Here is a 27,241-nt window from a genome sequence, read left to right on the forward strand (position 1 = left end):
ATTAACTGAGCAACTAATAAGCAACAAATTTATTTCTCACAGTCCTGGAGGCTGGGAAGTCCAAGATCAAGATCATGATCAAGTGCCCACAGACTTGGTGTTTCCTGAAGGCTCACTTTCTAATTTATAGATAGCAACTTCTCTCTGCTTCCTCACATGGTGGAAAGAGCTAGCTGGCTCTTTGGGCCTTTTTTTTTTTTCCAGACTGAGTTGCTCTCTGTCACCCAGGCTGGAGTGCAGTGGCAGGATCTTGGCTCACTGCAACCTTCACCTCCTGGATTCAAGCCATTCTCCAGCCTTAGCCTCCTGAGTAGCTGGGACTGCAGGTGCCCACCACCATGTCCAGCTAATTTTTGTATTTTTAGTAGAGATGAGGGTTTCGCCATATTGGCCAGGCTGGTCTCAAACTCCTCACCTCAGGTGATCTGCCTGCTTTGGCCTCCCAAAATGCTGGGATTACAGGCGTGAGTCACCATACTCAGGCTTTGGGTCTCTTTTGCAAGTGCACTAATCTCATTTATGAGGGCTCTGCTCTGAGGACCTAATCAGCTACCAAAGGCCCAACCTCTTAATACTATGATACTGGGAATTAGGTTTCAATATACAAATTTTGGAGGGATGCAAACATTCAGACCACAGCACCCTTGTATTCATAATATTGAGAACTTCTCATTGCTTTTATATTCTACTATTTCTGGGGAATGAATGGAATTCAAACTGCATTTATAACTCTTAGTTTGATATCTAAATTATGTCTAAATTTTGACTGGTTGTTATACATTCTTAAGAACAAAGCAATGCCCTCTGGATTCACACACTGGATGTATTTTAAACCTAGTTATAGTTCATGCACAAAAACCTTCAAGCAGAAGTTATCGGATTAAAAAAAAAACTATTTTGGAAGTATTCTAAACAATGCCAAAGTTAAATGACATCTTATATTTTTCTTAGTAAGAGACATAAGTATTTCTGATCAATATTTCTATTAGAACAAAATATATAATCTGAAGACAAATATTTTATGAATCTCTGGTGATTATCACCTCTTTTCACATCGCACTAATTCTTTAGAGAATTGTCAAAACCACAGATTTAAACAAACAATGGTTAAATAAGAATTAATATCTAAAAATATTTTAAAACAAGGTGATACTTTTCCTAAAAATATAGACTACTACACATATCTGCAAAATGGTCAAATTTAAAAAGTTCTCTAGCTTTGCCCCGCCACCTTTTTTTTTAGGTCCAATTGGACACAAGAATAAAAGTACTTCTAGCTACTTATCGAATTGGCGGACATATATACTTAGACTCTTAGTACAAACTGGCATCCACAATATTGTGAAAAAGAGAGCAAAACAAACAAGGAGAAATGAGTTCCTTTTTATAGAACCAAAAACTCTGTTCTAGTCATAATTTGCTCCATAAAAATGAAAATTTAAATAAGGTTATATATGATAATCAGAATAGGGCTTAATTTTCTAACAATTTTATGTCTGTCCACATAATTAAGGACAGTGAGAATAAGCAACTACAATGCAAAACCACAGTAACAAATTTAATTGACTTATAAACTATAAATATATGTGATGTTTCACCTAACATGTTATACACATACATTTCATGTATACATATATGAACTTGACAAAGAATAAGCTAATGTAAAGAGCTGCAAAAACATAAAATAGTTAAACTTGTAACCATTTACAGAATTACTGAATTGGGTTAGAATTTTTCAGTTAGCTTATTGTTTGCCATTAGATTATTTTCCTCAACAGTGATTTTCACACTTAAGGTGACCAAATACTTGGAAACCATAATGCCCTTTGCATAGTACCATGAGTTACTGATGTAGTTAATTCCAGCATAACATTATACAAGCAAGGAACAATTTTACCAGCAGAAAATATAACTTTATTATGGTTCCACATCTAAAAAATACTACTATAAATAAAATATTTATTAAACCACACTCCATAGCAGGATAATAAATAACACAATGTGAACCAAGCCAACTACCTAGAAAGACATGATTCAAAGACAAACTGGCATTTGTGACAACTGCTTAATTTCCTCCTCTTACCTATAATTTGCTTTTGTCTGATCTTAACACCCACATCCGATTTCTTAAGTCGCTGACCCTGGCTTAGAACCTGTTCATCTTAACTTTCTTCAGATTACTTGAGTCTTGGCTCCTCTCCACAGATATGGTCTGAATGGACTCCAGTATCTCTGCAACTGCTGGCCTGCCCATTCCTAGGCATAGGGCAAGTGGATCTCAAGGTGCTCCAGAAATCTAGCTGGGGTTGGGATGCAAGAAGGCAGAGTTAGCATAGAAAAGAAAAACAGCACCCCTTGTGCATCAGGCGGGCATACAATAGGTGCTCAATAAATATATTAATTGGAAAAACCATCTCTAACAAAGGTGAGCTTGGCAATGAGGAAAGCAACTTAGAGTTAAGAACAGGATCTGAAGCAAAGGTAAGAGAGTTAAATGGGCAAGAAGCTGTACATGGAGAACTGAAGCTGCAGCCAGCAGGGATGCCTCAGCCTTGCAGGGCATTATAGGCCAGTTCAGATATTTATTCTGTATCCTATCTTATTTCACAAAGAATCGAAAAAGCAAAGTAGAGAATTCTATTATTCTTTTCTGAACCAAGTCTGAGAGGACGTTGTCTAAGAAACCTTTGAACACCAAATTGCACATCCTCTTTTTATAGCTGCAATTTGGTAGGTAGCTGAAAAGGGGTGTATTTTTGCCCTGTATGCCTGGCATTATTTAGCAAATATATTTCTAAATATAGGGAATGCTTTTAAATATAGAAAATCATCCACACATATACCCACAGAAGTTAGAGACCAACATATGAGCAGCTGTTTCTGTTTTTCAGTAATGGGTTTGCTTCTTGTTCACCAGTTTGCTTGTCTGCTATCACTTTGAGGTAGGCAAGCAATAGTTGTCATTAACTTTTGAAAATTAGGAAATAGGCCAGGTGCAGGGGCTCATGCTTGTAATCTCAGGACTTTGGGAGGCGGAGGTGGGAGGGTCGCTTAAGCCCAGGAGTTCCAGATGAGCTGGGCATGCTGGTGTGTGCCTGGGTGATGAAGTGAGATCTTGTCTCAAGGGGGGGAAAAAAAGAACTATGATTTAAGCCTTTTTCTTAGAATTGGAAAAAGACTGCCATCATAAAATTTTGAGGTAGTATGCCAAACTAGCTCACAGTTTGAGAACAATGTTTGAATTTGGAAATTCCCATTGAAATTTCATTTTTTAAATGGGATTTGAGAATTAACTTTTTGATGTATTGTTGCCCATTTTCAGGACACTTCAGCACTGGTCCAGCTGGGAACTATTCCATACCCCCTGCTATGGTCTGAGCAGTTGTGGCCGCCCCCCCCCCTCCAAATTCATGTTGAAATCCAATTACCAGCAATATTACTAGTGATATTAAAAGGTGGAACATTTGAGAAATGATTAGATCGTGACAGTAGAGCTCTCATGAATGGGATTACTGTCATTACAGGAGGTCCCAGAAAAGTTGCCTTGTCTCTTTCACCACGTGAAGAGACAGCTAGAAGTCACCATCTACGAACGAGTGAATAAGCACTGAATCTGCCAGCTTCTTGACCTCGGACTTCTTGGCTCCAGAACTGAGAAATAAATTTGTTGTTTATAAGCTACTTAGTCTAGTGTATCTTGTTATAACAGCCTGAATGGACTAAGACAACCTTCTCCCTTTTGACTTCATGTATTAAACACAACTCTGTGTTAGATACTTAATATAGTTTTCTTGTCGGATCTTAACAGATCCATGTATTATTAATAATGCTTAACATTACTAATAAGAATTGCTCTTCTATGAAGTAGGAAAAGAGAGGTGCAGAAAGGTTCAATAACCTGCCCACGGTTGTATGCCTACTAAGTGGCTGAACCAGGAATCTAGCCTGAAATCCTCACTCTCCGTGGGTCTCCTGACACAGTGCTCAGCTATTAACCAGGGAGATCAACCCTATGTATTCTAAGTAGGCCCTGATGCTCCTTTTCCTTCCCTCCTCTCTTCCTTCCTTACACTATTTCTATTTGAGATTACTCCCAGGTATCCAAAAATAAATTATTTCATTGCCACCTGTTACTAAGAGGAACAGAGCCCAAGATTTATGCTAATGAGCCAAACGTAAAAGAATAGAAAATACATGCTTTAAAAGTCCTGCTACCAAATTAGAAGTTGGCTGTGTGTATATTAAGCAGGCATTACTGTTTGGGCAGTAGATACAGCAATACATTATTCAGATTCACAGAGAAATAAAGTATTTCAAATTTGTTGCAGATACTTGAAGCTCTGCACCCCTAAAATTAAGCATCTGAACTTTTAATAAAAAATAAACGATACTGTATTTTTTTCTATCTTCAAGTTCTTTACCAATGTCATTGTAAACCACACCATTATTAGTGCTGCTTTTAGCACTGCTTCAGCTTTCCTAACTTACTACACCAACAGCTTTCTGCCAACAAAGTATAAGGTGCTTTATCCCCCCGCCTTTTTTTTAACAATTGTCTTGTTCATGTAGCTGGAATTCCTAGAAGTACAAGAACTAGACTATAATAAAAATTGAAAAACACAAGTATTCCTAATTTTCTATCATTCTGATGCTTTCAAGTGTGAATTTTTCAGGTAATTGAAGAATATCTTTACTTCAGATTTTAAAAATCCTTTGAGAAATTTATTCCTGTATGATTTGAAAGAGTAGCATAAATTCTTTGATTCAGTCAGTTATGAACACATAATATTTTACAAAGTTGGAACCTAACCATGCCTTTAGGACCTTGCTGTACAGGGCTCTCTAAACACCCTACAGCCCCTGCTTACTACCTAAAACCTAGTCTTTGGAGTGTTCTGTCAGTGGGCCAGCACACTTCTCTTGCTACCTAACATCCTACCCCCGCCACCCTGGGCCACCAAATCCTGGCTTTGCTATGTCTACATCTGGTGTGAGTTTGGAAATGTGTTAGCTGAAGTTGTTACAATAATGTATTCATTATGTTACTACAGTCTTTATGAGATTTGCAGGGCTCTCCCAGGAGGAAAAGACAATTTCTGTTTGCAGTCTTTGTGGCATCCATGTGGCTGATACTGCTTCTTAAGTGAGTCTGTGAGCTTAAATAATATTTTAATTATGTTTTTCGTTTTCAGATCTTCCTATAATTTCCTAACAGTGATTGCTTAAAATATTTAAGTAAAAAGTGACTCTAAATCAAATTTTAATTTCCATAAATGTCTAGAGCAATGGCTACAAATTAACATGCAATTTGAATTGGTGCTCTTTGGCGGTATGTTCAGAGAAGTGGTGACCAGATCTCAAAACGAGGAATTATGAAGGACTGCCAATCTGTTTTCTAGTGAGAAACATTTAACTCTCCAGTGTTCATGATAAGAAGGTTGATAGTTCAAATAATTTATTGCTGCTTTATAGTATACATAATTAAATGAAACATGTTAAACTCAAGGGAATTTTTAATAGGTTACTTGCAATTGTTATTGCAGGCAACAACTTGTACATGATTTTATTTCCAAATCCACAAAAAAAAAAACCAAATTTTATACAAATCAGCACTGTAAAAATGTCAATTACGGCCCCAGAGGCTTTGCTGGCAGAATAATTGTCTAAAGTCTAGGATATGGGAAACAGGTATTTTTCTGGATTCATCCTTTTTTTTTTTTCATTTTCTTTTTTTTTTTTACAAAAAAACTTTACAAGTGAAATGTTACTACAAAACTTTTTATAAGGAATTTTTGCAAAACATTTACATTTTACCATCAACTATTTCTGTTTTAAAATCATTATGTAGATTTAATACCCTATGCTGCACATCAATTTATGTGGGATGACAACTTAGTGACATGCATAAAAAAACACCACAAGGCATTAAAATGGAGACTTAAATACAAATATTGTTGCAATAAAACAGTTATAAAATTGAAAAATAGGACCTAAACATCATGCTTATCTAAGTTTGACAAATTAACTTTTTCTCCTAGATTACACACTTTTATTACTGCTCTCATGAGAGTGTGATAAATAATGACTTAACATCAAGTTCTAATGTAATCAGCAACACATACACAAACCTAACCAAAGAAAGTATACAGTAAGAAAAAACTATTCTAACACTGGAGTTTTACCATGATAAATACATAGCTTTGCACTGATAATTACAATAAAGAAAAGTTTTATAATGGTGGTAAAGGGAATGAACAGTGAAATGCCATTAAACAAGACTCTACTGCACATCTGTGCCCTATTACTTATAACAGCTATATCCCACTGAGTCAAATAAAGGACATTGAAATTTACGATTCTTATAAGACAGAAAAGTAGACTCAGAATGGTATGCAGAAGAGACTGTCAAAATATTTATAATTTTGGTGGTGAAATGTGCACCTGCTAACACAAATTAACATATTTTATATGCTATAAAGCTATCCAGATTCATTTGATAAATTTATAATAGGCCTCATTGTTGATTAAAAAATAACTTCCATTTCTAATGGACATATATAGGTTTGCACTAAAACTGGTTCATGGAATAATGATGCAGAGTGTTCGTACTTGGTTATTAACAACAACAAAAAAAAGTGTCACTCTGAGGAAACATGATTAAAACATTAAGAAAGTTTTTTGCATAAAAAAATTTATAGCACTGATTGTGTAGCATAATGATAGATAAAATATATATCTGATGTTTCAGCTCCTATATAATAAAATTAAAATTAACACTACCAAATGCTCCTCTGTACCAAACAAAACAACAAACCAACTCTGATGTTTTAAAGCCAGATACATCAGTTGTTAAGAGTACATTAAATAAAATATACAAAACAATTTACAAAATCCAACTAAAATTTAAAGACTCTGTTACAAGTCTACAAAAGCTTTAAGAAACTTGAAATTTATAACCACAGTGTAAAAATTTTTTTTTCCTTTAATCTCAAAGCTTTTTTATACAAACTGAAAGCACAAAAGACCTTCAGTTTTATATAACGCTACAAAGGGCTGGCCTAAAGTGTACATAGTGTAAACAGTGATCATTACAGTATTTCTCCTTCATCAAAAATACAAGAAACATCACAATTTTGGAAGAGAATTTGCATGAGTAGTACTTTCCTGAAATTATAGAGAATGCACAAGAAAACATGTACCTATATTCAAACAATCCCCAAAGTAATGATGTTAATAAACTGAGCAGGTAAAATCTTTAGTTTTCAAATGGTCAATTTCACTGATTATGATTCTGTGTAAATACTTTAAAACATAAAATATCCTTACTAATGTTTAAGTTACTGATATAATCCAAATTTTTTTCATATGAAACTTTGGCCATCTTTCCTAATAAGACCCTTTCCTAGCCAGGCGTAGTGGCTGATGTCTATAATCCCAGCACTTTGGGAGGCCGAGATGGGAGGATCACCTGAGGTCAGAAGTCTGAAACTAGCCTGGCCAACATGGAGAAATCCCATCTCTACTGAAAATACAAAAATTAGCCGGGCATGGTGGCAAGAGCCTGTGATCCCAGCTACTCAGGAGGCTGAGACAGGAGATTCACTTGAACCCGGGAGGCGGAGATTGCAGCAAGCCGAGATCACGCACCATTGCACTAAATAGCCTGGGCGACAGAGTGAAACTCCATCTCAAAAAAAAAAATTAAAAAAAAAAAAAAAAAAGACCTTTTCCTGTAAGACCCTTGCATAAACGATGAAATATATTTTTTTCGTCATTTACTTGACTGAAAATTATTCTGACTTTTCAAAAATAAAAATTTTGCTTCATAATATATCTATTATATATCTGTTAGGCTAATTTTTAGGGAAAATTCAGTTATTAATGTAACATAAAAACATTACTGTGTTTTAATTACTAATTACCTTCTAACACAGCACTAGAAATAAAATGGATTGGCCAATTTTTAGTAGAGGAAAACAAGAATTATAATGTAGTTAAAAGAGAATGTTCTGCTGGCCTTGGAAAAAAAGTATATAATTCTTTCTTTGGCTACCAAGTCAAAGCATAAAGAATTCTGCACATCGTCAACGTAACTCATATTTACAGAATATGGAACTACAGAACAATTTACACTCTATGCAAATATTTCCAATATAAACATTTTAAATGAAATTTTGTGGTTCAACCTAGGGTTAGGAATATAATTAATCCTAACTTTAAAACATTGCTGTTAAGTTGCCTCATTTTATTTGTCTTAAGCTATGATGAGTTTTAACCATTTTTTTCCCAGCATTTCCTAAGGTGTCGACATAAAATTTAACCTAAGATTTAACTCTAAGTAGTTCCTCTTTTGTCTCCAAATGGAGAAATTAATTGGACTTCACTGATTGTCTGCATACACACTACTATAATGTAGTGGTAATAAAGATCTGAGATGCATCTCAGATTATCGTTTTGGAACTTAACCTAATTCAACTGTTGAAGAATTTCTAACATTTAGAAAAGACGGCCAAAACTATTTTCGGTTTATTTTCCAAAAATCGAGCTAAGGAAATACGGTATTATCTCTATCATCAGTTAACTATCTGTTTTCTGTGCTATAGAGAAAAAGAATACATGTAAATTACTACTGACTGAATTTATAACAAAGTACTTTCAAAGAAAATAAATCCAATTAAGGTCTAGTCTGCAAACTACTAAAGTCTTTTTAAACATGTTAACACATGATATTAAGAGATGGGAAGATTCTGTTTAAAGGTCATGTGATATATTTCCAAACAACTACAACTTATAGTATGGAGGAAATACTTTTCTGTTTCCAGTATATCAGTTTGCTTTTCGTATTTTTAAAAATTCAACACTTCACGTGTTGACCCCAAACCCTGGAATACTTAAAGAAATACTGAAAGAACGAAAACATAATTTCCTACTCTGTAATCCACTTGACCAGCCCATTTCCAGATTTTCAAAGGTGTGTAAACAAGTGCAGCACTAGAGGTCTCTGTTATAAATAACTTTTCAGAATTCTTCCATGTTGGTTGAAACATTGGGAGTTGCTGGATTCGAATCTTGAGAAATGGCTGCAACTGTGACAATTCTTGGGGAGCCAAGCACCTCTGTAACAGATGAGTCCAGTTCTCCCGAGGTAACAATGGCAAGAGCTGTCCCACCACCTTTTTTATTCTGGTGCGTTTTAACATGTTTGGAGAGATGATCACTCCGCATAAACCTTTTAGAACATTCTGGACATTCAAATCTCTTTTCACCTACACAGAAAAACAGTAAATGAAGTTATACATATTTTACTTAAGTGAAATTTTAATTTTTAATAATCTCCCTTCTGGTCATATTACATGGTATGACTTTTTGTATAGTTTTACTAGTTGCAAAATATTTTGTTTTATTTAAAAACATTATCAAACAAACAGTGCAATACCAGAGAAAGACCATGTGATTGAGACAAAAAGATGTGAAATTTAAGTCCTGGTTCCACCATGAACTGGAAATAAAAGCTGGAGCAAGTAAACAGCCACTGGGACTCTCAGTTTCCCCATCTACAAAGCGAGAGGATTTCTAGCAGACAATTTAAAAACGCTCTATCAGATATAACAAATATATATAATGGTCAAGGCTCATGTCCACTCTTCTTTAAAACTGCTAACCTGGGTTTTAGTTTTAATCCTTGGAGACATGAAATAGCTTAGAACTATTTCAAATAAACTAAGTTAATAATTTAATAGTGTACTAAGTTCTTTATAAGGCAAAAATGGGACACAGGCACATGCTACATTTCAAATTTAACAGAGCTTTTAGGTTTCATAAGACAACAGTTTCTGTTATCCAAAGCAATTTTTAAATATGCTTTCTTCAAAATAGAAGATAGTTCTATTGGAGCAACTTCTTTGCTTTGGAATAAAATTTAATGTTAACTAAAAAGAAAAAAGCCATTTTGTTTTTCTATATAATGAAGCACATGAAAATTTGGTTAATTGGTATATGTTGACGTGCACAATGAATAACTGTTAGCTTTAGATCTTCCCTCTAAAATTGTTACTTAAGGGAATGAAATATTGTTTTCCCAGTCTGATAGAACTTGGATAATAAGTGATAAGGTTTGGCTCTGTATCCCCACCCAAATCTCATCTTGAATTGTACTCCCATAATTCCCACATGTTGTGGGAGGGACCCGGTGGGAGATAACTGAATCATGGGGGTGGTTTCCCCATACTGTTCTCTAGAGAGTGAATAAGTCTCACAGGATCTGATAGTTTTCTCAAGGATTTCTGCTTTTGCGTCTTCCTTATTCTCTTATTCACATAAGATGTGACTTGTTCTTCCTTGCCTTCCACCATGATTGTGAGGCCTCCCCAGCCATGTGGAACTGTAAGCCCAATTAAACCTTTTTGTAAATGGCCCAGTCTCGGTATATCTTTATCAGCAGCATGAAAACAGATGAATATAATAAGAAAATTCAATTTGGACAATTCCCTTTCTTGCCCCTACTTTTGACTTACCAATAAAAATCTATAGGCTTAAGTTTGTCCATGTCAGATAATCTTTTTCTTTACATTTACATTTTAATAAACTTTTTGAAAAAAACATTAGTTTTCTTTATTATTGTTATAAACAACTATTAAAACTTACAGGACCACTGCAATCAATACAATATTATATTAACCTTCCATCCGGAGTAGCACAAAGAAGTTGCAACTGCATATCACACCACACACCAAAATACATGCTATAAAGATTTAAAACCAAGTATTTCTATAATCTAGAGTTTGGACCAGATACTTTAAAAAGTGTAGCAGGTTATTTGGAAACTATAAAAAAGAGAATGGACAAATCTGACTACACAAAAATAAAACACTTTGTATCACTTAAGGTCCCATAAAGTTAAAGGAGGAAAAAAAAATCAATGAGGCATAAAAACAATGTGATAAAATTTAACACAATTTGATAACACCTCTTGGCAAACCAGGAATAAAAATTTATTTCTTTTACCTGCTAAAGGTCCTTGACACCCCTACAAGTATCATAATTAATGGAGAAACTTTTGATCTATTACTTTATACATCAGGAACAAGATAAGAATGCAATTATACATCATTCCTATTTTTTTTCTGACATGGAGTTTCACTCTTGTTGCCCAGGCTGGAGTGCAATGGCACCATCTCAGCTCATCGCAATGTCCGCCTCCCAGGTTCATGCAATTCTCCTGCCCCAGCCTCCTGAGTAGCTGGCACTACAGGCATATGCCACCACACCTGGGTGATTTTGTATTTTTAGTAAAGACAGGGTTACTCTATGTTGGTCAGCCTGATCTAGGACTCCTGACCTTAGGTGATCCTCCCACGTTGGCCTCCCAAAGTGCTGGGATTATAGGAGTGAGCCACTGCGCCTGGCCTCATTACTATTTTCAACATAATATGAAACATTCTGACCAAGCCTATATATAGAATAGTAAAATGAAATGAGGTAAAATTATTAGAAGAAAAAAACTGAAATAGATTATTACTTAGAGTGATTACTATTTACATTAAAAATCTGAGAACATAAACCATCAGAACGAATAAATTTGTCAAGTGGCCAGATTCATGATCAATCATAATAAGTAGCACCATCCATTAATTACATAAATCAACATGTAACACAAACACATATACACAAAAGTTTATGAAGCAGCCAGGAATGACTAAATGCAAAGTACAACCATTTAAAGCATATTTTAAGTAAAGTGAATGATGAGAAGGACATAACCTTTCATGGACCGGCAGGTTTGTTATAAGTAGTCAATCATGGGATAGGGCTTATGGGGACAAAAAGAAACAAGTGTGGGCTAGGTGCAGTAGCTCAAGCCTGTAATCACAGTACTTTGTAAGGCTGAGGCAGCAGGATCAACTGTTTGAGCCCAGGAGTTCAAGGCTAGTCTGGGCAACATGGCAAAATCCCATCTCTAAAAGAAATAACAAAAATTAGCTGAGTGTGGTGGCATGCACCTGTAGTCCCTGCTACTCGGGAGGCTGAGGTGGGAGAATGACTTGAACCCTGGAGGTCAAGGCTACAGCGAGCCACTGCACTCTAGCCTGGATGACAGGGCAAGGCCTTGTCTCAAAAAAAAAAAAAAGAAAAAAGTGTGTAGACAAGGCCCTGCCCCCCGGTCAGGCACAAACTCTATGCCAAGCCACAAATGGCAAGCCTGGTCTTGGTATCCTACTCCATGGTCTAGCTAGGTTCTGAAAGGAGGAACCTGGGACTTCTCTGTGCAAAGTTGGAGGCAGTGGCTGACTTTTTAAAAAACTGCATTTGGGCCAGGTATGGTGGCTCATGCCTGTAATCCCAGCACTTTGGGAGGCCAAGGCAGTTTGGATCACTGAGGTCAGGAGTTTGAGACCAGCCTGGCCAACATAATGAAATTGTCTCTACTAAAAATACCAAAAAAAATTAGCCAGGTGTGGTGGCGCATGCCTGTAATCTCAGTTACTACTTGGGAGGCCGAGGCAGAACCACTTGAACCAGGGAGGTGGAGGTTACAGTGAGCCGAGATCACATCACTGTACTCCAGCCTGGGTAACAAGAGCGAGACTCAGTCTCAAAAAAAAAAAAAAAGAAAAGAAAAAATTCTATTTCTACTATTCTTACAGAGCTCTTTTTATTTTTCAGTCTTAAAAAAAATTAAAGCATACATACTTGAAACAAAATGATCAAAGACACTGAAAATAAACAGTTAAGCTTTAAGGTATACAGGGACTTGAATTTTGTAAATGCTGACACTTAGGTAAGGATGAAAAAATTAAAAGCAGTTGAGGACAAATCTTGAATTCCTTTAGCCTTTTAATTTACCCATTTTATTTCAAAAGATAGATTCTCAATAAATTTTAAGGCTGGAAGAAATCTTTAAGATCTTATTTATATTTCCATTTTACAGATGAGTAAGTTGAGACTCTTAGGAATCATACTCATCTAATTGATTCGTATCAGAGCAGGATTCAAGGTACCTGATTTCTAGTTTGGGTTATTTATGCTACCACCATAGTGCAAATAGAGACTACTGTTACTTTATAGCAACAACAGCTGTGATTTAGAAGTAAATCAGGTGGTGATGACTTAAAGACAAAGGATCACTCAGTAAGTGCACAGCTGGCAATCAACCTGTGCATAGTGGCCTTTTAACAAATATTTGTTAACTGAGATGTGCATGAATTCATTTTTTAAACAAACATTTGTTAAACATCTGCAAAACATCTGCAATGTTCAGGCACTAGTGATATGAAAATGTGTAAGTTTAGACTCTCTTATTTTAAAGAACTTCCATTCTCTTAAGAGAGTTATTTGCAACCATATAGCGCTATCAGTGTCAATTAAGCAGTAAAGAAAGTCAGCTGGGCACAGTGGTTCATGCCTGTAATCCCAGCACTTGGGGAGGGTGAGGCGGGTGGATGACTTGAGGTAGGGAGTTTGAGACCAGTCTGACCAATATGGAGAAACTCTATCTACTAAAAATACAAAAAACTAGCCGGGCACAGTGGTGCACACTTCCAATTCCAGCTACTTGGGAGGCTGAGGCAGGAGAATTGCTTGAACCGGGGAGGCGGAGGTTGCAGTAAGATCAAGCCATTGCACTCCAGCCTGGGAGACAGTGCAAGACTGCATCTCAAAAAAAAAGAAAGAAATTCAAGTGCCTAGCTACTCAGTGGCAAACTGAGTGGTTAATGTGGAAAGATGGTGACATGTTTTCTGTGTGGACTTTCTAGTCTGTCTACTCATAAGTGGTATGGATATACAATTAAATTCAAGCAACAGAAGCTGGCTAGAACCTCAAGTAAATTGTGTTGTACAATTATACTTTCATTAGATAAATTATTCATTACAATTTATTATCCTGTTTCATAGATAAGTGTTTTCTATGTGAGATAAAATTTCTAAATTTCCTACTCTTAGCAAACATTATCATTATACTTTATCTCAAACAGGTAGTAAAGAGTGCTTGCACTAACCACATATTTCTATATTTGCATTTTATAATTATGCACAATATATTAATAATTTTTATAATTAATGTGACTAATTATCAAAACCATTGACATCAGTTACTGTGGTAGGCAGAGTGATCTTAACAAAAGCTTCCAAACCCAAATCCCTGGAACGTACAAACACATGAAGTTTAAATGGTCCATGATGAAGGCATGATAAATATGAGTACTGGCAGCCAGGCTGCAAATGTAACAAACCTCACAGCTCATGCACCTAGAAGATCGCAATAAGCAAACAGAATGTAGAGGAGGCGTCAGCCCATAAAAGCTAAGAAAGTTTTGTTACTGGGAAATTGAAACTTTACTGGGGAAGGAGACCAGGGTATAACCTTATTAGGTGGATAACGAAACTTAGGCGACATCCTGGAAGATTGTACTCCACAGTACTTGACCATAAACCCCCAACCTCACAAGAAGAAATGGGTTATACTCTGCTGATGAAGGAATTAGCCCCCATGTTCCCGCTTAAAGAAGAAAAAGAACCTACTAAAAAGCCCTTACCCAGTGAAAAGCCCTGAGACCCCCTATCATGCATGCCGCCTCCACATATCTCACAAAATAGGGGGCAGGAAGATCAAGGGGCAGAAAGAGAGTTAGAGGAAGAAAGACCTGGAGACCATGGGGGAGCCGAACCAACTGCCTCTAATCCTTACCTAAATTTAAGAAAGAACTAGAACACTATAAAAGGGATATTGATAACTTCCCTATCCCTTCCACACAGCAGGCATCTAGCATGTTCCCATGGGACAGGGAGAGAATGGCTTTGTAAATGCTCCTCTTACAAGTACGGAAGTTAGGAATTTCAAGAAAAAAAATGAAACCACTCCGAGATAATCCCCTCAGTTTAGCAGACCACCTGGACCAATTTCTAGGATCCAGCTTTTACACCTGGGCTGAAATGATATCCATCAGGAATATCCTGTTCATAGGAAAAGAAAGGGGAATGATTAGGAGAGTGGACATGACCATGTGGGAGAGGCAACATCCTCCTGGGTAAGAAATCTTGCCAGCTAAACAACAATTTCCAAATGTCAATCCTAAATGGGATAATAATGATCCCAGGGACTAGGCCCAAATGTAGGACCTCAGGGAATAAATATATTAAGGAGTCTACTCCTAGGACACAGGACACATTCGAGATTCAACAAGAAAAAGAAGAAACTCTCTCTGTATTCCTACATAGGCTAAGAGATCAGATGAGAAAATACTCTGGATTACATCTAGAGGACCCAGTAGGGCAAGGCCTTTTGAAGGTTAACTTTGTAACTAAGAGCTGGCCTGACATTACAAAAAAATTTCAAAATATTGATGTATGGAATGAGAAACCAACTGAGGACTTACAGAGGGAAACTCAGAAGGTCTTTATAAGTTCGAAAGGAAGAGAAGCAGAAACAGAAAGCAAAATTCATGGTTTCCACTTTGGAAGTGATAGTCAGAAAAAGGTTGCACCAAGATTCCCCTCTAAGGAGACAAGGGAATAACAGATTTCAACACAAAAAAAAATTAGGAAAATGCATGGAAAAGCTCCTAAGATTATGAGTGGATGTCAGAAGTGCAGAAAGACAGGGCACTTTAAGAGAGAATGTACTAAATGGAAAAAAGAAATGGTGATCCACCTCATGACCACTGATGAAGACTAGGGGTGTCAGGAGTTCCTTGTGAGTAGGTCCCACCAGGAACCCTTAATAAATTTGAAATCAGAACCTGAGGGAGAAGCGACATTTTTGGTTGATACTGGGGAAGCTCGCTCTTCCCTAATTCAACAACCAAGGAGTACAGAACTCTCTAAGGAAAAACTGACAGTATTGGGTAAAAGGGGAGGGATCTCAGGTTCCGATATTTAAGAAAATGTTAATTAAATCAGGACCAAAACAAACTGAGGGGTGACTCATATGTTCCTGAAGCAAGAACTAACCTCCTGGGTCCAGACCTGATTGTGAGATTGGATTTAGGATTAGGAATAGAGGAAGGACAAATAAAAGTAATGATGGGCCTCCTAACAGAGGAGGAAAGAAAAATCAATCCCCTTGTGAGGGTTAGGAAAGGCAAGAGATGAGGTTAAAAATCACAACCTTACAAATAAAACTAAAACAACCAGGAACAGTAGTTTGCAGAAAACAACATCCCATTTCTACTGAAGGGAGAAAAGGTATCCAACTGGTAACAGAGGGACTGATTAACGATGGACTATTAGAACGCTGAAAGTCACCATACAATACTCTAATTCTCCCAGTCAAAAAGCCCGATGGGTATATACATTGGTACAAGATCTAAGGGCTATAAATTGACCTGTCCAGACCTACCACTCTGTGGTGCCTAACATCTACATCCTCCTTAGTAAGACACCTGATGAACTTAAGTGGTTCAGTGTGGTGGTGAATCTTAAAGACGCATTCTGGAAGTGCCCCCTAGACTTTAGGAGTGCGGAACACCTCTTCATCTTTGAATGGGAAGATCCTATAACTTGAAGAAAATAACAGTACCCCTGGACTGTGGTGCCATAGGGTTTCATGGAAGCCCCAAACTTATTTGGTCAAATCTTAGAAAAAGCCCTGGAGGAATTTCAACCTTGCAGGAGAACCAGTTGTTACAATATGCAAATAATCCTTTAATTTCTGGGAAGAGGAGGGCCAAGGTATCAGAAACCACCATAAGCTTTCTTAATTTCCTAGGAGGAAGAGGACTGCTAGCCTTTTAAGAACAAACTGCAGTTTGTAGAAAAAGAAATTAAATATTTAGAACACCTGATTAGTGAAGGGAAGTGAAGAATAAACCCAGAGAGAATATCGAGAATAGTGGGTCTGCCTTTGCCTAAGACAAAAAGAGGACTCAGAAAATTTTTAGGTTTAACTGGTTACTATAGGTTATGAATCGACATATATGCTCAAAAGACAAAGATTCTATATCTCAAGTTACTAGAAGAGGAACCTGATCCCCTAAAATTGTCCTCAAAGGAAATTCAGGCAGTGAAAGAGCTAAAGCAGGCCCTCATTTCAGCCCCACTCCTGGCCCTTCCATCTTTAGAAAAACCATTCCATCTGTTTGTAACAGTAGACTAGGGCGTGGCCCTTGGGGTGCTCACTGAAACCCAGGGAGGGAAGAGGGGATCTGCTGCTTTTATCTCCGAGCTTCTGGATCCTGTCTCTCAGGGGTGGCCTGAATGTGTGCAAGCAGTGCTGCCACAGCCCTGCTGCTAGAGGAGAGTGGAAAGCTAACCTCTGGTGGGGCCCTGATAGTAAGCACCCCACACCAGGTCAGGAATATATTAAATCAAAAAGCTGGGGGATAATTAATAGATTCTCAGATTCTAGATTATGAAGCCATATTACTAGAAGAAAATGATTTGCTCGTTAACAACAAATATTTGCCTAAATCCAGCCAGTTTTTTATGGAAAGGAGAGGGGAACAAAGAGACATCAGATCAGAACTGCTTAGATATCATAAAATACCAAACAAAAGTTAGACCAGACCTTAGGGAAGCTGCACTATATGATATAAGGCTGTTTGTGGATGGGTCGTCCCGAGTGATAGATAGCAAGAGACATAATGACCGCGCTGTCACTGATGGAAATAAACACTCCTTGTGTGAGCAAGGTAGATTACCTAGCGGCTAGTCAGCCCATCCCTGTTTATTATATGGTCTTAACCAGGCCCTAAAGCTCCTTAAAGCCCAAGATAGCTCTACATATACTGATTCTAAGTATGCCTATGGGGTGGTACACACTTTTGGAAAAATCTAGACAGAGCGAGGTCTAATAAATAGCAGCGAAAAATAATTGGTACATGGGGAACTAGTTAAACACGTTTTAGAAAGCCTCCTGCTTCCAGCAGAGGTAGCCTCCGTTCATATAAATGTTCATCGGAAAGGGAACACTATAGAAGCTACAGGAAACAGGCTTGCAGATGAAGCTGCTGAGCAAGACTCCCAAGAGGAAGAAACAGGAAGACTATTTAGCCTGCTCCCAGACATCCCTAAGGCCCCAGTTTACCAGAGTGAAGGAAGAATTAGACAGGACAGAGGTCACTGAGATTGAAGATGGCAAATGGGTACTTCCTGATGGACAAGAAATGATAAGTAAACCCCTAATGAGAAAACTAATATCTATATTACAAAAGGGGCGTCACTGGGGACCCCAGGCTTTGTGTGATGCAATACTTAGGAATTATGGGTGTATAGGGATTTATACCCTCACTAAACAAGTATGTGGAAGCTGTGTAACTTGTTAAAAGATAAACAAAAAGATGACCAGAAAACAGGAAGATCTCCTGGACTGAGACCACTTCAAAGCACTCAAATAGATTTCACAGAAATGCCCAGAGTAGAAAGACTAAAGTATTTACTGGCCATCATAGATTACCTTTCCGGCTGGTTAGAAGCTTTTCCCCTTCCAACAGCTACCTTATTGGAAAACTTGTCAAAATAGTATTAAAACAGATTGTACCTAGATTTGGCCTGTTGGAAAATATAAATTCAGACAATGGGAGCCACTTTACCTCAAGAATGTTAAGAGATTCCTTAACACTGAATTCCATAACCTTAACTATGGAAGGTTTACAAATTAAATGGGATTATCACACCCTTTGGCATCCCCCTTCCTCTGGAAAGGTAAAAAGAATGAATCAAACTCTTACAAAGTATATCACCAAACTAATCTTAAAAACTAAAATGCCTTGTACCAAATGTCTCCCAGTAGCACTCCTTAGGATGAAAATGGCCCCAACAAAAGACTTGGGATTGTCCCTCTATGAGTCATTTTATGGGGGTCCCATATTTGGACAGAGCTGCAGACCTCCCTATTATGGAAACCAAGAATCAATTCTTAAGAAATTATATACTGGCCATATACTCCACCCCATTATACCTTAGGTTAAAAGGACTTCTAATTCAAACTCCACCTCTTGGGTTCATGGTTCACCGCTTTCAGGCTGGTGAGATGGTGCTGATTAAGACTTGTTAAGAGGGCAAGCTCCACCCAAGCTGGAAAGGTGAACAGCTGAACGGGGGTGGAATCACCATCCTTGAGTCAATGGACTGGTAAAGGAGAGTGCATGGGTCACCTGAAGAACCCTCAAAGTTAACTCTTTTGAGAAAAATCTAAAAAGAAAACATGAGCTGGCTCCATTTCTGGAAGTGTCTCGGTTATATGGGTTAGGAGCAGACATCACAGGCAAAGACCCCCTAGGGCAATTTATTCTCAAACTACTCAAAAATTCAACCCCCCATGTGCCTGGTACTACTCCAACCCCACAGACTAGTAAACACGTAAGTCCACCAAATAATGACCCTAAAAGGGTAAAAATAATTGAGGTAAAGCAAACCTGAAAACTTGAAGACAGGGTACAAGGTTGTGAATGCCTGGGTCGAGTGGATCAAATTTTTGGTGTAAGCCCTCAACAAGAGTAATGCTACGCATGTGCTGTGGGATGACCTCAGGCACAGGTGGTTCTGTTTCCCCTAGGATGGAATACTGATCCTGAAGGAACATGCTGCATGTTGGCTCTATACTGAGACAAGGATACATGGGGAAATGAGACTTGTAAGAGTGTCATTGCTCTTTCCTGCACTGCATAGGTCAGAACCCTTAATTCTCTATAGGGAATATAAAACACTCCTCTTGCCTCTCTAGGCAGACAGGAAGAGTTAAATAAGACTGCAGGAGAACTCCCAACTTGTACCCACATCCTAAACATCTCTGCTGAGTCAGGCAATAGGAATTACTCAGCACACCATACACCATGGATGATGCCTGGTGGTATTGTGTGAAAAAAGGATGATAACTTGTTACTGTCCAACTGGACTGAGACTTGTGCTTTAGTCCAGTTGGCCATTCCCTTCATCCTGGCATTCCATAAGATACCTGAAAATACACAGGACCAATGAAACCAGAGAGATCTGACAAATTATTTTGAGCCCAATATATATGTTAACACTATACGAGTTCCTAGGGGGTTCCTAATGAATTTGAGGCCCGAAACCACATAGCTGCTTGGTTTAAGTTAGCACTCTTCTGGTGGTCAACTATTAAGAATGTGGACTGGATTAACTACGTCTGTGATAATTGACAGAGATTCATTGATTATACTCAGGATGCCCTCAAAGTGGTGACTAGCCAGTTAAATGCCACCAGCCAAATGGCCTGGGAAAACAGGCTTGTGCTAGACATGATACCTGCAGAAAAAGGGGGCATATATGTTATACTAGGTGGGAAATGTTGTACTTTCATTCCCAATACTTCCCCGGATGGGACCATCAGAAAAGCTTTACAAGGAGTGACAACTCTAGCCAACAAACTGGCAGAAAATGCTTTTTAAAGCCTTAATCCTTACATTTCTTATAATTGTGGCAGGAGTCTTAACATCAGTGGGATTTTTGTATTATCCCTTGTGTGAGGGGACTAGCACAGAGATTAATTAAAACAGCTATTAATAAACAAGTGGCCGTGACTTACCAGCAAAATAACCTGCTACTATTAGAAACTAAATTAACCTCACTCTCCTATGACGAAGAAAGTAAACAACTTCTAGAGCAATTAGAGGACCAAAAGAGTTTAGATGAAAATGTGACCAAAAAAAGTAAACAGAAAAGAGAGAATTTGTGAGAAAATGTTTTAAAAGATCCATTTTCAAGGCATGATAAATCTAAGTACTGGTATCCAGCCTGTGGATGTAACAAACTGTATGGCTCATGCACCTAGAAGGTTACAATAAGCAAACAGAATGTAGAGAAGGGGTCAGCCCATAAAAGCGAAGAACGTTTCATTATTGAGAAATCAAAACTTAAGCTGGAAAGAGAAGGTTACACCTTATTAGGAGAATAATGAAATTTAGGAGATTGTAACCCCATGGTACCCAAACAATGAAGAACTAGGGGAGGAACTTGTGCTAGGAGATAAATTACCTGCTGTAATAGTAACATGGTAAAAGGGACATTACAGATTGAACAAAGGTTATGGAGCTTAATATAGGGATATTATTTTGAATTATCCAGTGGTGCATAATATAATCACATGAACTCTTAAAAGCAAGGAGCTTTCTTTAGTTAGAATCAGGGAGATTAGAAGTGTGAGGGAAACATGTCCTACTGTTGCAGGAGGGGGCCACAAGGACAGTATGAGGAAGAGTGTGGGCAGTTTCCAAGTGTAAACACTGGCTCCCAACTGCCAGCTGGCAAGGAAACAAGGACCTACATTCTACAACAGAAAGGAACTGAATTCAGGGACAATGTGAATGACTTTGGAAGCAGGTTTCTCCCCAGGGCCTTCAGTAAGAAATGCAGCCCTGCTGATGCCTTGATTTTGGCTATGTGAGAAACTGAGCAGACAATCCAGCTGAGGCTCCTTGAACTTCTGATCTAGAGAAACTATGAGGTAATAAATGTGTGTAATTTTAAGTGGCTAAATTTGTGGTAATTTGTTGTGGCAGCAATAGAAAACTAATCTAGTCACATAGGATATAAACTTATAAAAAAATTAAAGTCCAACAAATCACAGCTGACCTATTATATAGCTCAAGATACATAAACATCTTCATTACAAGTATCCAAAATAAGTCAAGAATAAATTCCAAATTTTATTTCTTCATGAAAATCTCAATGTATCCCCAAAATTTTTTAATAAACTGAGCATAGAAAAATATTGCTTCTTTTATCTACATTACCTGAGAGAATACCATGCTTCATCACATTAAGAAAATGTAGTCTTTTAAAAGGATTTAAATATAATATTCACATTTAGAAACTACATTAGACTACTTACTATTATAATATTCTTAATAGTAATTTCCTTTGGAAAAAATTTGCTGAGATCTCAAATGGAATGACAGATTGGAATGGATAAGTGGAATAAATCAATCTTTTAAGTTTTCTGTATCTGAAGCACCTACCAAGAGTCAGTTATCGAGCTATCAGAGTTCTGCCTATAATCTGTTTTTCAAATTGCTCTCAAAACTAAACTACTATAATGTATGAAACATACTTTGTTAATTACTAATACTATTTCTAAGTTTGTCATTTGATAATATACTGCCATATTTATAAATTAAAATTAATTTCAAGAGCAAACTAAGGTAATATATTAGTTTCCTGGGGCTTCTATAAGAAAATACCACAAACTGGGTGGCCTAAAACAACATGAATTTATTTTCTCACAGTTCTGAAGGTCAGAAGTCCAAAATTAAGATGTCAGCAGGGCCTTGCTCCCTCCAAGGACCCTAGAGAAGAATGCTTTCTTGCCTGCTGGCAATCGTTGGCATTCCTTGATTTGTAGCTGCCCTTCTTCAATCCCTGCCCTTATCTTTGCTTGGCCTTTTCCCTTGTCTCCTCTTATAAGGATATCAGCTACTGGATTTAGGGCCCGCCCTAATCCAGTATGGCTTCATTTTAACTTCATTTCATCTACAAAGACCCTATTTCCAAATAAGGTCACATTTACAGACACTAGGATTAGGATTTAAACAATATCTTTTTGGAAGAAACAATTCAACCCACTACAGGGACATTTTTAAATGTTTGGCATTTGTTATAGCTAAGTCATAAGCACACACCCTTCAGTCAATGAATAACTTCTGATAAAAGTCTATGTGTAGCACATATACAGTTTCTTAGTGAAAGGAACCAGACTTTTACATATAACTCACATTCAAGTACAGCTGACCCTCGAACAACACGGGTTTGAACTGTGTGGGTCCATATATACTTAAATTTTTTCCACCTCTGCCACTCAAGACAGTAAAAACCACTCTTTCTCTTCCTCTTCAGCCTATGTAATTTGAAGACAAGGATGAAGACCTTTATAAAAATCCACTTCCACATAATGAATAGTAAATATATTTGTTCTTCCTTATGATTTTCTTAACAGTTTCTTTTTTCTAGCTTACTTTAAGAATCTGGTTTATAATACATTTAACATGCAGAATATGTGTTAACTGACTGATCAGTAAGGCTTCTAGTCAACCGCAGGCTCTTAGTAGTTAAGTTTTAGGGGAGTCAAAAGTTACACACTAATTTTCAAATGCTTGGGGTTGACATGCCTCACCTCTGTGTTCTTCAAGGGTTAACTGGACTCATTTTTGAATCTGTCTCAGGATTCTAGTTATTCAAACTGAGAGCCAAGTAGTTGAAAAACCCATCAACACCCCTACCTTACCCCAAGTCTATCAGTCCCTCCTACACTCTTACCTACGTAGCCTACAATATCTAAAGTCTTTTCATGAGTACCCTAAAGTTTTCAGTATCATTTACCTGTGGGTAAAAGTAGATAGTTGTCCTTAGTATACACTAGGATTGGTCCCAGGACTAGAGACCATGTTGGTCAGGTTGGTCTTGAACTCCCGACCTCAGGTGACTGCTGGCCTCAGCCTCCCAGAGTGCTGGGATTAAAGACGTGAGCCACCACGTCTGGCCATTCCTCCCATATACTTTAATCATCTCTAGATTATTTTGTAAATAGTTGTTATGCTGTATTTTTAAATTTGTATTTTGATTATTATTTTTCCTAACATTTTCAATCTCTGGTTGGCTGAATCTGAGGATGTGGAATCCACATATAAGGAAGGCTGGTTATAAGTGGGGGAAGATGATAATTTGAGAGAAGTCATGTCATGTGCTTTAATTTTCTTGAAGCAGAAGACTGAGAGTAAGGGGAAGCTGAAGGGGAGTGATAAGGGATATAAGAAGACATAAAGAGGTTTATATAATGATTAAGGTAATAAGAAAACTGACAAAGAAGACTAAGATTGATAGGGCAGTTCTGAAAGACTGGTCGAGATTTACGACCATGAATTTATAGGGACACCAATCTGAATAATGAGTGATTTTTCATTTTTTCCTGTAGCCATTATCAACTCAAATATAGAAGCTCTTTGGTTATTTCATTATTCATGCTTTATTTAGGCTATTTAATCCACTTTAATAGTTTTAACTATCATTTATAAATAGATGACTATGCCAAGATCCAGATTCCAAAACTCAGCTGTGAATTAGACATTTCCTGGATGTGCCACTGACAGCATCATTCAACATGTCACAAAGAGAACTCATCAACACAATACAGGATCATTCTAATAATCCCTATGATGCTTCAGAAAGAAAGAGGGGGTAGGAGCAAAAACAAGAGATGATGTCACTGAACATGGTGAAGAACCTCTAAACCTTTTTCTTTCATAGAAGCAACAAAAACTTATGCGGGAGAAAACCTGTCAAAAGCAACCATTTCAGATTCTGGCTATTAATCAAGGCTTGCAGCAATCCATCAAGTATTTATTCAAGAAAAATTGCTGAATTTCTGGAAGAACAGCAAGCTTTGTGGTATTTTAACTTACTAGTCTCGTTTCCCACTCCCCCGCTCTGTGGCAGCCTTGATAAACAACATAGTAAATTCTGGGCACCATCTGGCAGCCACCAGAGGGAGTGGAACACAGTTGGGGTTCTTTCAAAGCCTAATTCCCAAATAACCATTTCCTGAAGACCCCACTTATAAAACTGTCATATTTAATCTGACTTTGAGGTAGCCCCATATGAAATGCCTTCTCCCAGGTGTGAGGCAGGGCACGTGTTTGTCTAAAACAATTGGAAGCAAGTATTTTAACTTCATGGATGCCCAAAACGTGGGATAATAATTGGTACAAACAACAGACTAACCAAAACACTTTAAAGGAAAAACTAGCTGAGAGCTAAGACATTCAGAAGAGCTTTAAAAAGCTCTGACATATACAGGGGAATCTAGAAGATCACACATATGTTTAGGGCTATGCGCCTGCTCAGAATAGCCTGAGAAGGCCCTAAATAATCTGTGTCTTATCCTGAGGCCCTAGGTAAGCAGAAAGTGAAGGCTATGGCAGAGATGTCAAATAACTGGCTGAGTGTTGAAGGCAAGCTGCAACATGCACACAGAATCTTTCAGCGCAGATTGAGAGACTCATTGGTTCCAAGGTGTTTAAAGAAAGAATATCTGAAATACAGGCAAAAAATTCCCCAATTTAATTTTAAAAAAATTAATCTGCATATCCAAGAAGCTCAATTAAACTCCAAGTAGGTTAAATGCAGAGAGTCACATGGAGTCACATTATAATCAAACTGCTGAAAGACAAAGATAAAGAGAAAATCTAGAAAGCAGCAAGAAGAACTACATTCAGGGCCTTGGAAGACAATTAGCCTCTTGAGTCTTCGGTTTGCTTATCTATAAAATGATGGGGTTGCACAAAAGGAGTCCCTTCAGCTCTAAATCCTATTATCCTTGGCAGAGTTAACAGAAGTGTTGCATGATACTAAGGCATGCACAAGAGGCGTAACATAAAACTGTTTTGAATTCTTAAAATATAAAATAGTAAATCTCTCTCCCTTTTTACATTGCAGTCTCTCAAAATGTGTTTGTTTCCACTTTTTAACATTTGTGTTTTAATTTATATACAGTAAAATTCATTTTTTGGTATAGAGTTCTATGAATTTTGACAAATGCATTCAGTCACATAATCGTCACCAAAATAAAAATACAGAAGAGTTGTTATCACTTCCAAAAATTCCTTTGTAGTGTCTCTTTGTAGTTGAACTCTCCCTCCTCCTTGCTTATGCCCTAGAAAATACAAATCTGTTCTCTGTCCTTATAATTTTGATTTTTCCAGAATATCATATAAATGATATTGTGCATAATGCAGTCTTTTGATTCTGAGATCTTTCACTTAGCATAATGCATCTGAGTTTCATCCATGTGGCTGTTTATTAATAATTCATTCCTTTATGTTGGGGAGTAGTACTCCAATGTATAGATATTTTTATCCATTCACCAGCTGAAGGACATTTGGGTTACTTCCAATTTTAAGTAATAAATAAATAAATCTGCCACACACACATGTGCACACTCATAGCTTTTTTGTGTGAACACAGTTCTTAGTTCTCTTGGGTAAATACCAGGAGTAGATTTGCTAGATCCCATGGTAGTTGTATCTTTATAAGAAAATGTCAAAATGGTTTCCAAAGACAGTGTGTCATTTTGCATTCCCACCAGCAATATATGAGAGTTCCAATTGCTTTGCATCCTCTCTACACCTTGAAGTTGTCAGGTTCTCATGCTTCTGGCTTTTAATTATAGCTATTCTAATAGGCATACAGTAGTATTTTGTTGGTTTTATTTTCCATTTCCCTGTTAATAGATGATATTAGACATCTTTTCATGTGCTTTTCTATCACATGTATATGTTCTTTGGTGAAGTGTCAAATCCTTTGCTCACTAAAAAAATGTTGTTTGTTTACATTGAGTTTAAGACTTCTTAAGGTGTTCAGAATAAAAGTACTTTGTCAGAGATATGTGATTTTCAAATACTTCTCCCAATCTGTATCTTGTGTTTTCATTCTCTTAACAGGATCCACCAAAGAGCAGAAGTTTTTAGTATACATCAAGTCCCATTTGCTGATTTTTCTTTTATGGACTATGCTTTTGGAGATTGTGTGAAAGCACTTGTAGCCTATCTCAAGGTTGCAGAGATTTTGTCCTATATTTTATTCAAAAAGCTTTGTTGTTTTAGGTTTTGGATTTAAGTCTCTGAATCATTTTGAGTTAATTTTTATAAAAGACATGAGGTATGTAGGTCAAAGGTTTTGTTTTGTTTTGTTTTGTTTTCATATGGCTAATTCTTCCATACCATTTATTGAAAAGATTACTTTTCCTCTACTGAACTGTTTTTGCACCGTGTGTGGAGGGGAATTTCTGGACACTCTCTTCTGTCTTACCTACCCATGTGTACTTGAAAACCACACAATGTTGATTAGTCTAGCTTTACAGGAATACCTAAAATTATGCTGCATAAATCAGCCAATTTGGTTATTTTTGAAATTGTTTTGGCTATTCTAATAGTTTTGTCTTTCATATAATTTTAGAATCAGTTTCTTATCTCCAAAAAATGCTGATGGAATGAGAAGGATTATATATATTGAATCTGTAGATATGTTTGGGTAGAAAATACATGGAAATAATATTGGGTCATCCAATCCTTGAATACAATATGTAACTCTGCATGAATGTAGTTCTTCATTGCTTTCTTTCATCAATGTTTTAGTTTTCAGCTTACATGTCTTACATATATTTTGTTAGATTTATGGCAAAATGTTTCACTGTTTTCATCACACTACAAATGGCACTGATTTTATAAACTATTTATATCCAATTGTTCATTGCTAGTATGTAGAAATACAATTCACTGTTGAACATTTATCTTGT

General features: G+C 37.1%; 1 protein-coding gene across 2 annotated transcripts in view; it reads right to left on the reverse strand.

Moving 5' to 3' along the window:
• Positions 1-5,762: 5,762 nt before the first annotated feature.
• Positions 5,763-27,241, reverse strand: part of SP4 (Sp4 transcription factor) — a 98,311-nt gene continuing 76,832 nt past the window's right edge. For both annotated transcript variants that reach the window (XM_017975264.4, XM_002751505.6), the window contains exon 6: positions 5,763-9,266. In XM_017975264.4, the coding sequence (XP_017830753.1) occupies positions 9,019-9,266 (248 nt within the window). In that variant the 3' untranslated portion in view covers positions 5,763-9,018. The remainder of the gene's footprint in view (positions 9,267-27,241) is intronic.

The sequence above is a fragment of the Callithrix jacchus genome, chromosome 11, assembly GCF_049354715.1.
Source record: "Callithrix jacchus isolate 240 chromosome 11, calJac240_pri, whole genome shotgun sequence".
In the NCBI taxonomy this organism is placed as follows: Eukaryota; Metazoa; Chordata; class Mammalia; order Primates; family Cebidae; genus Callithrix; species Callithrix jacchus.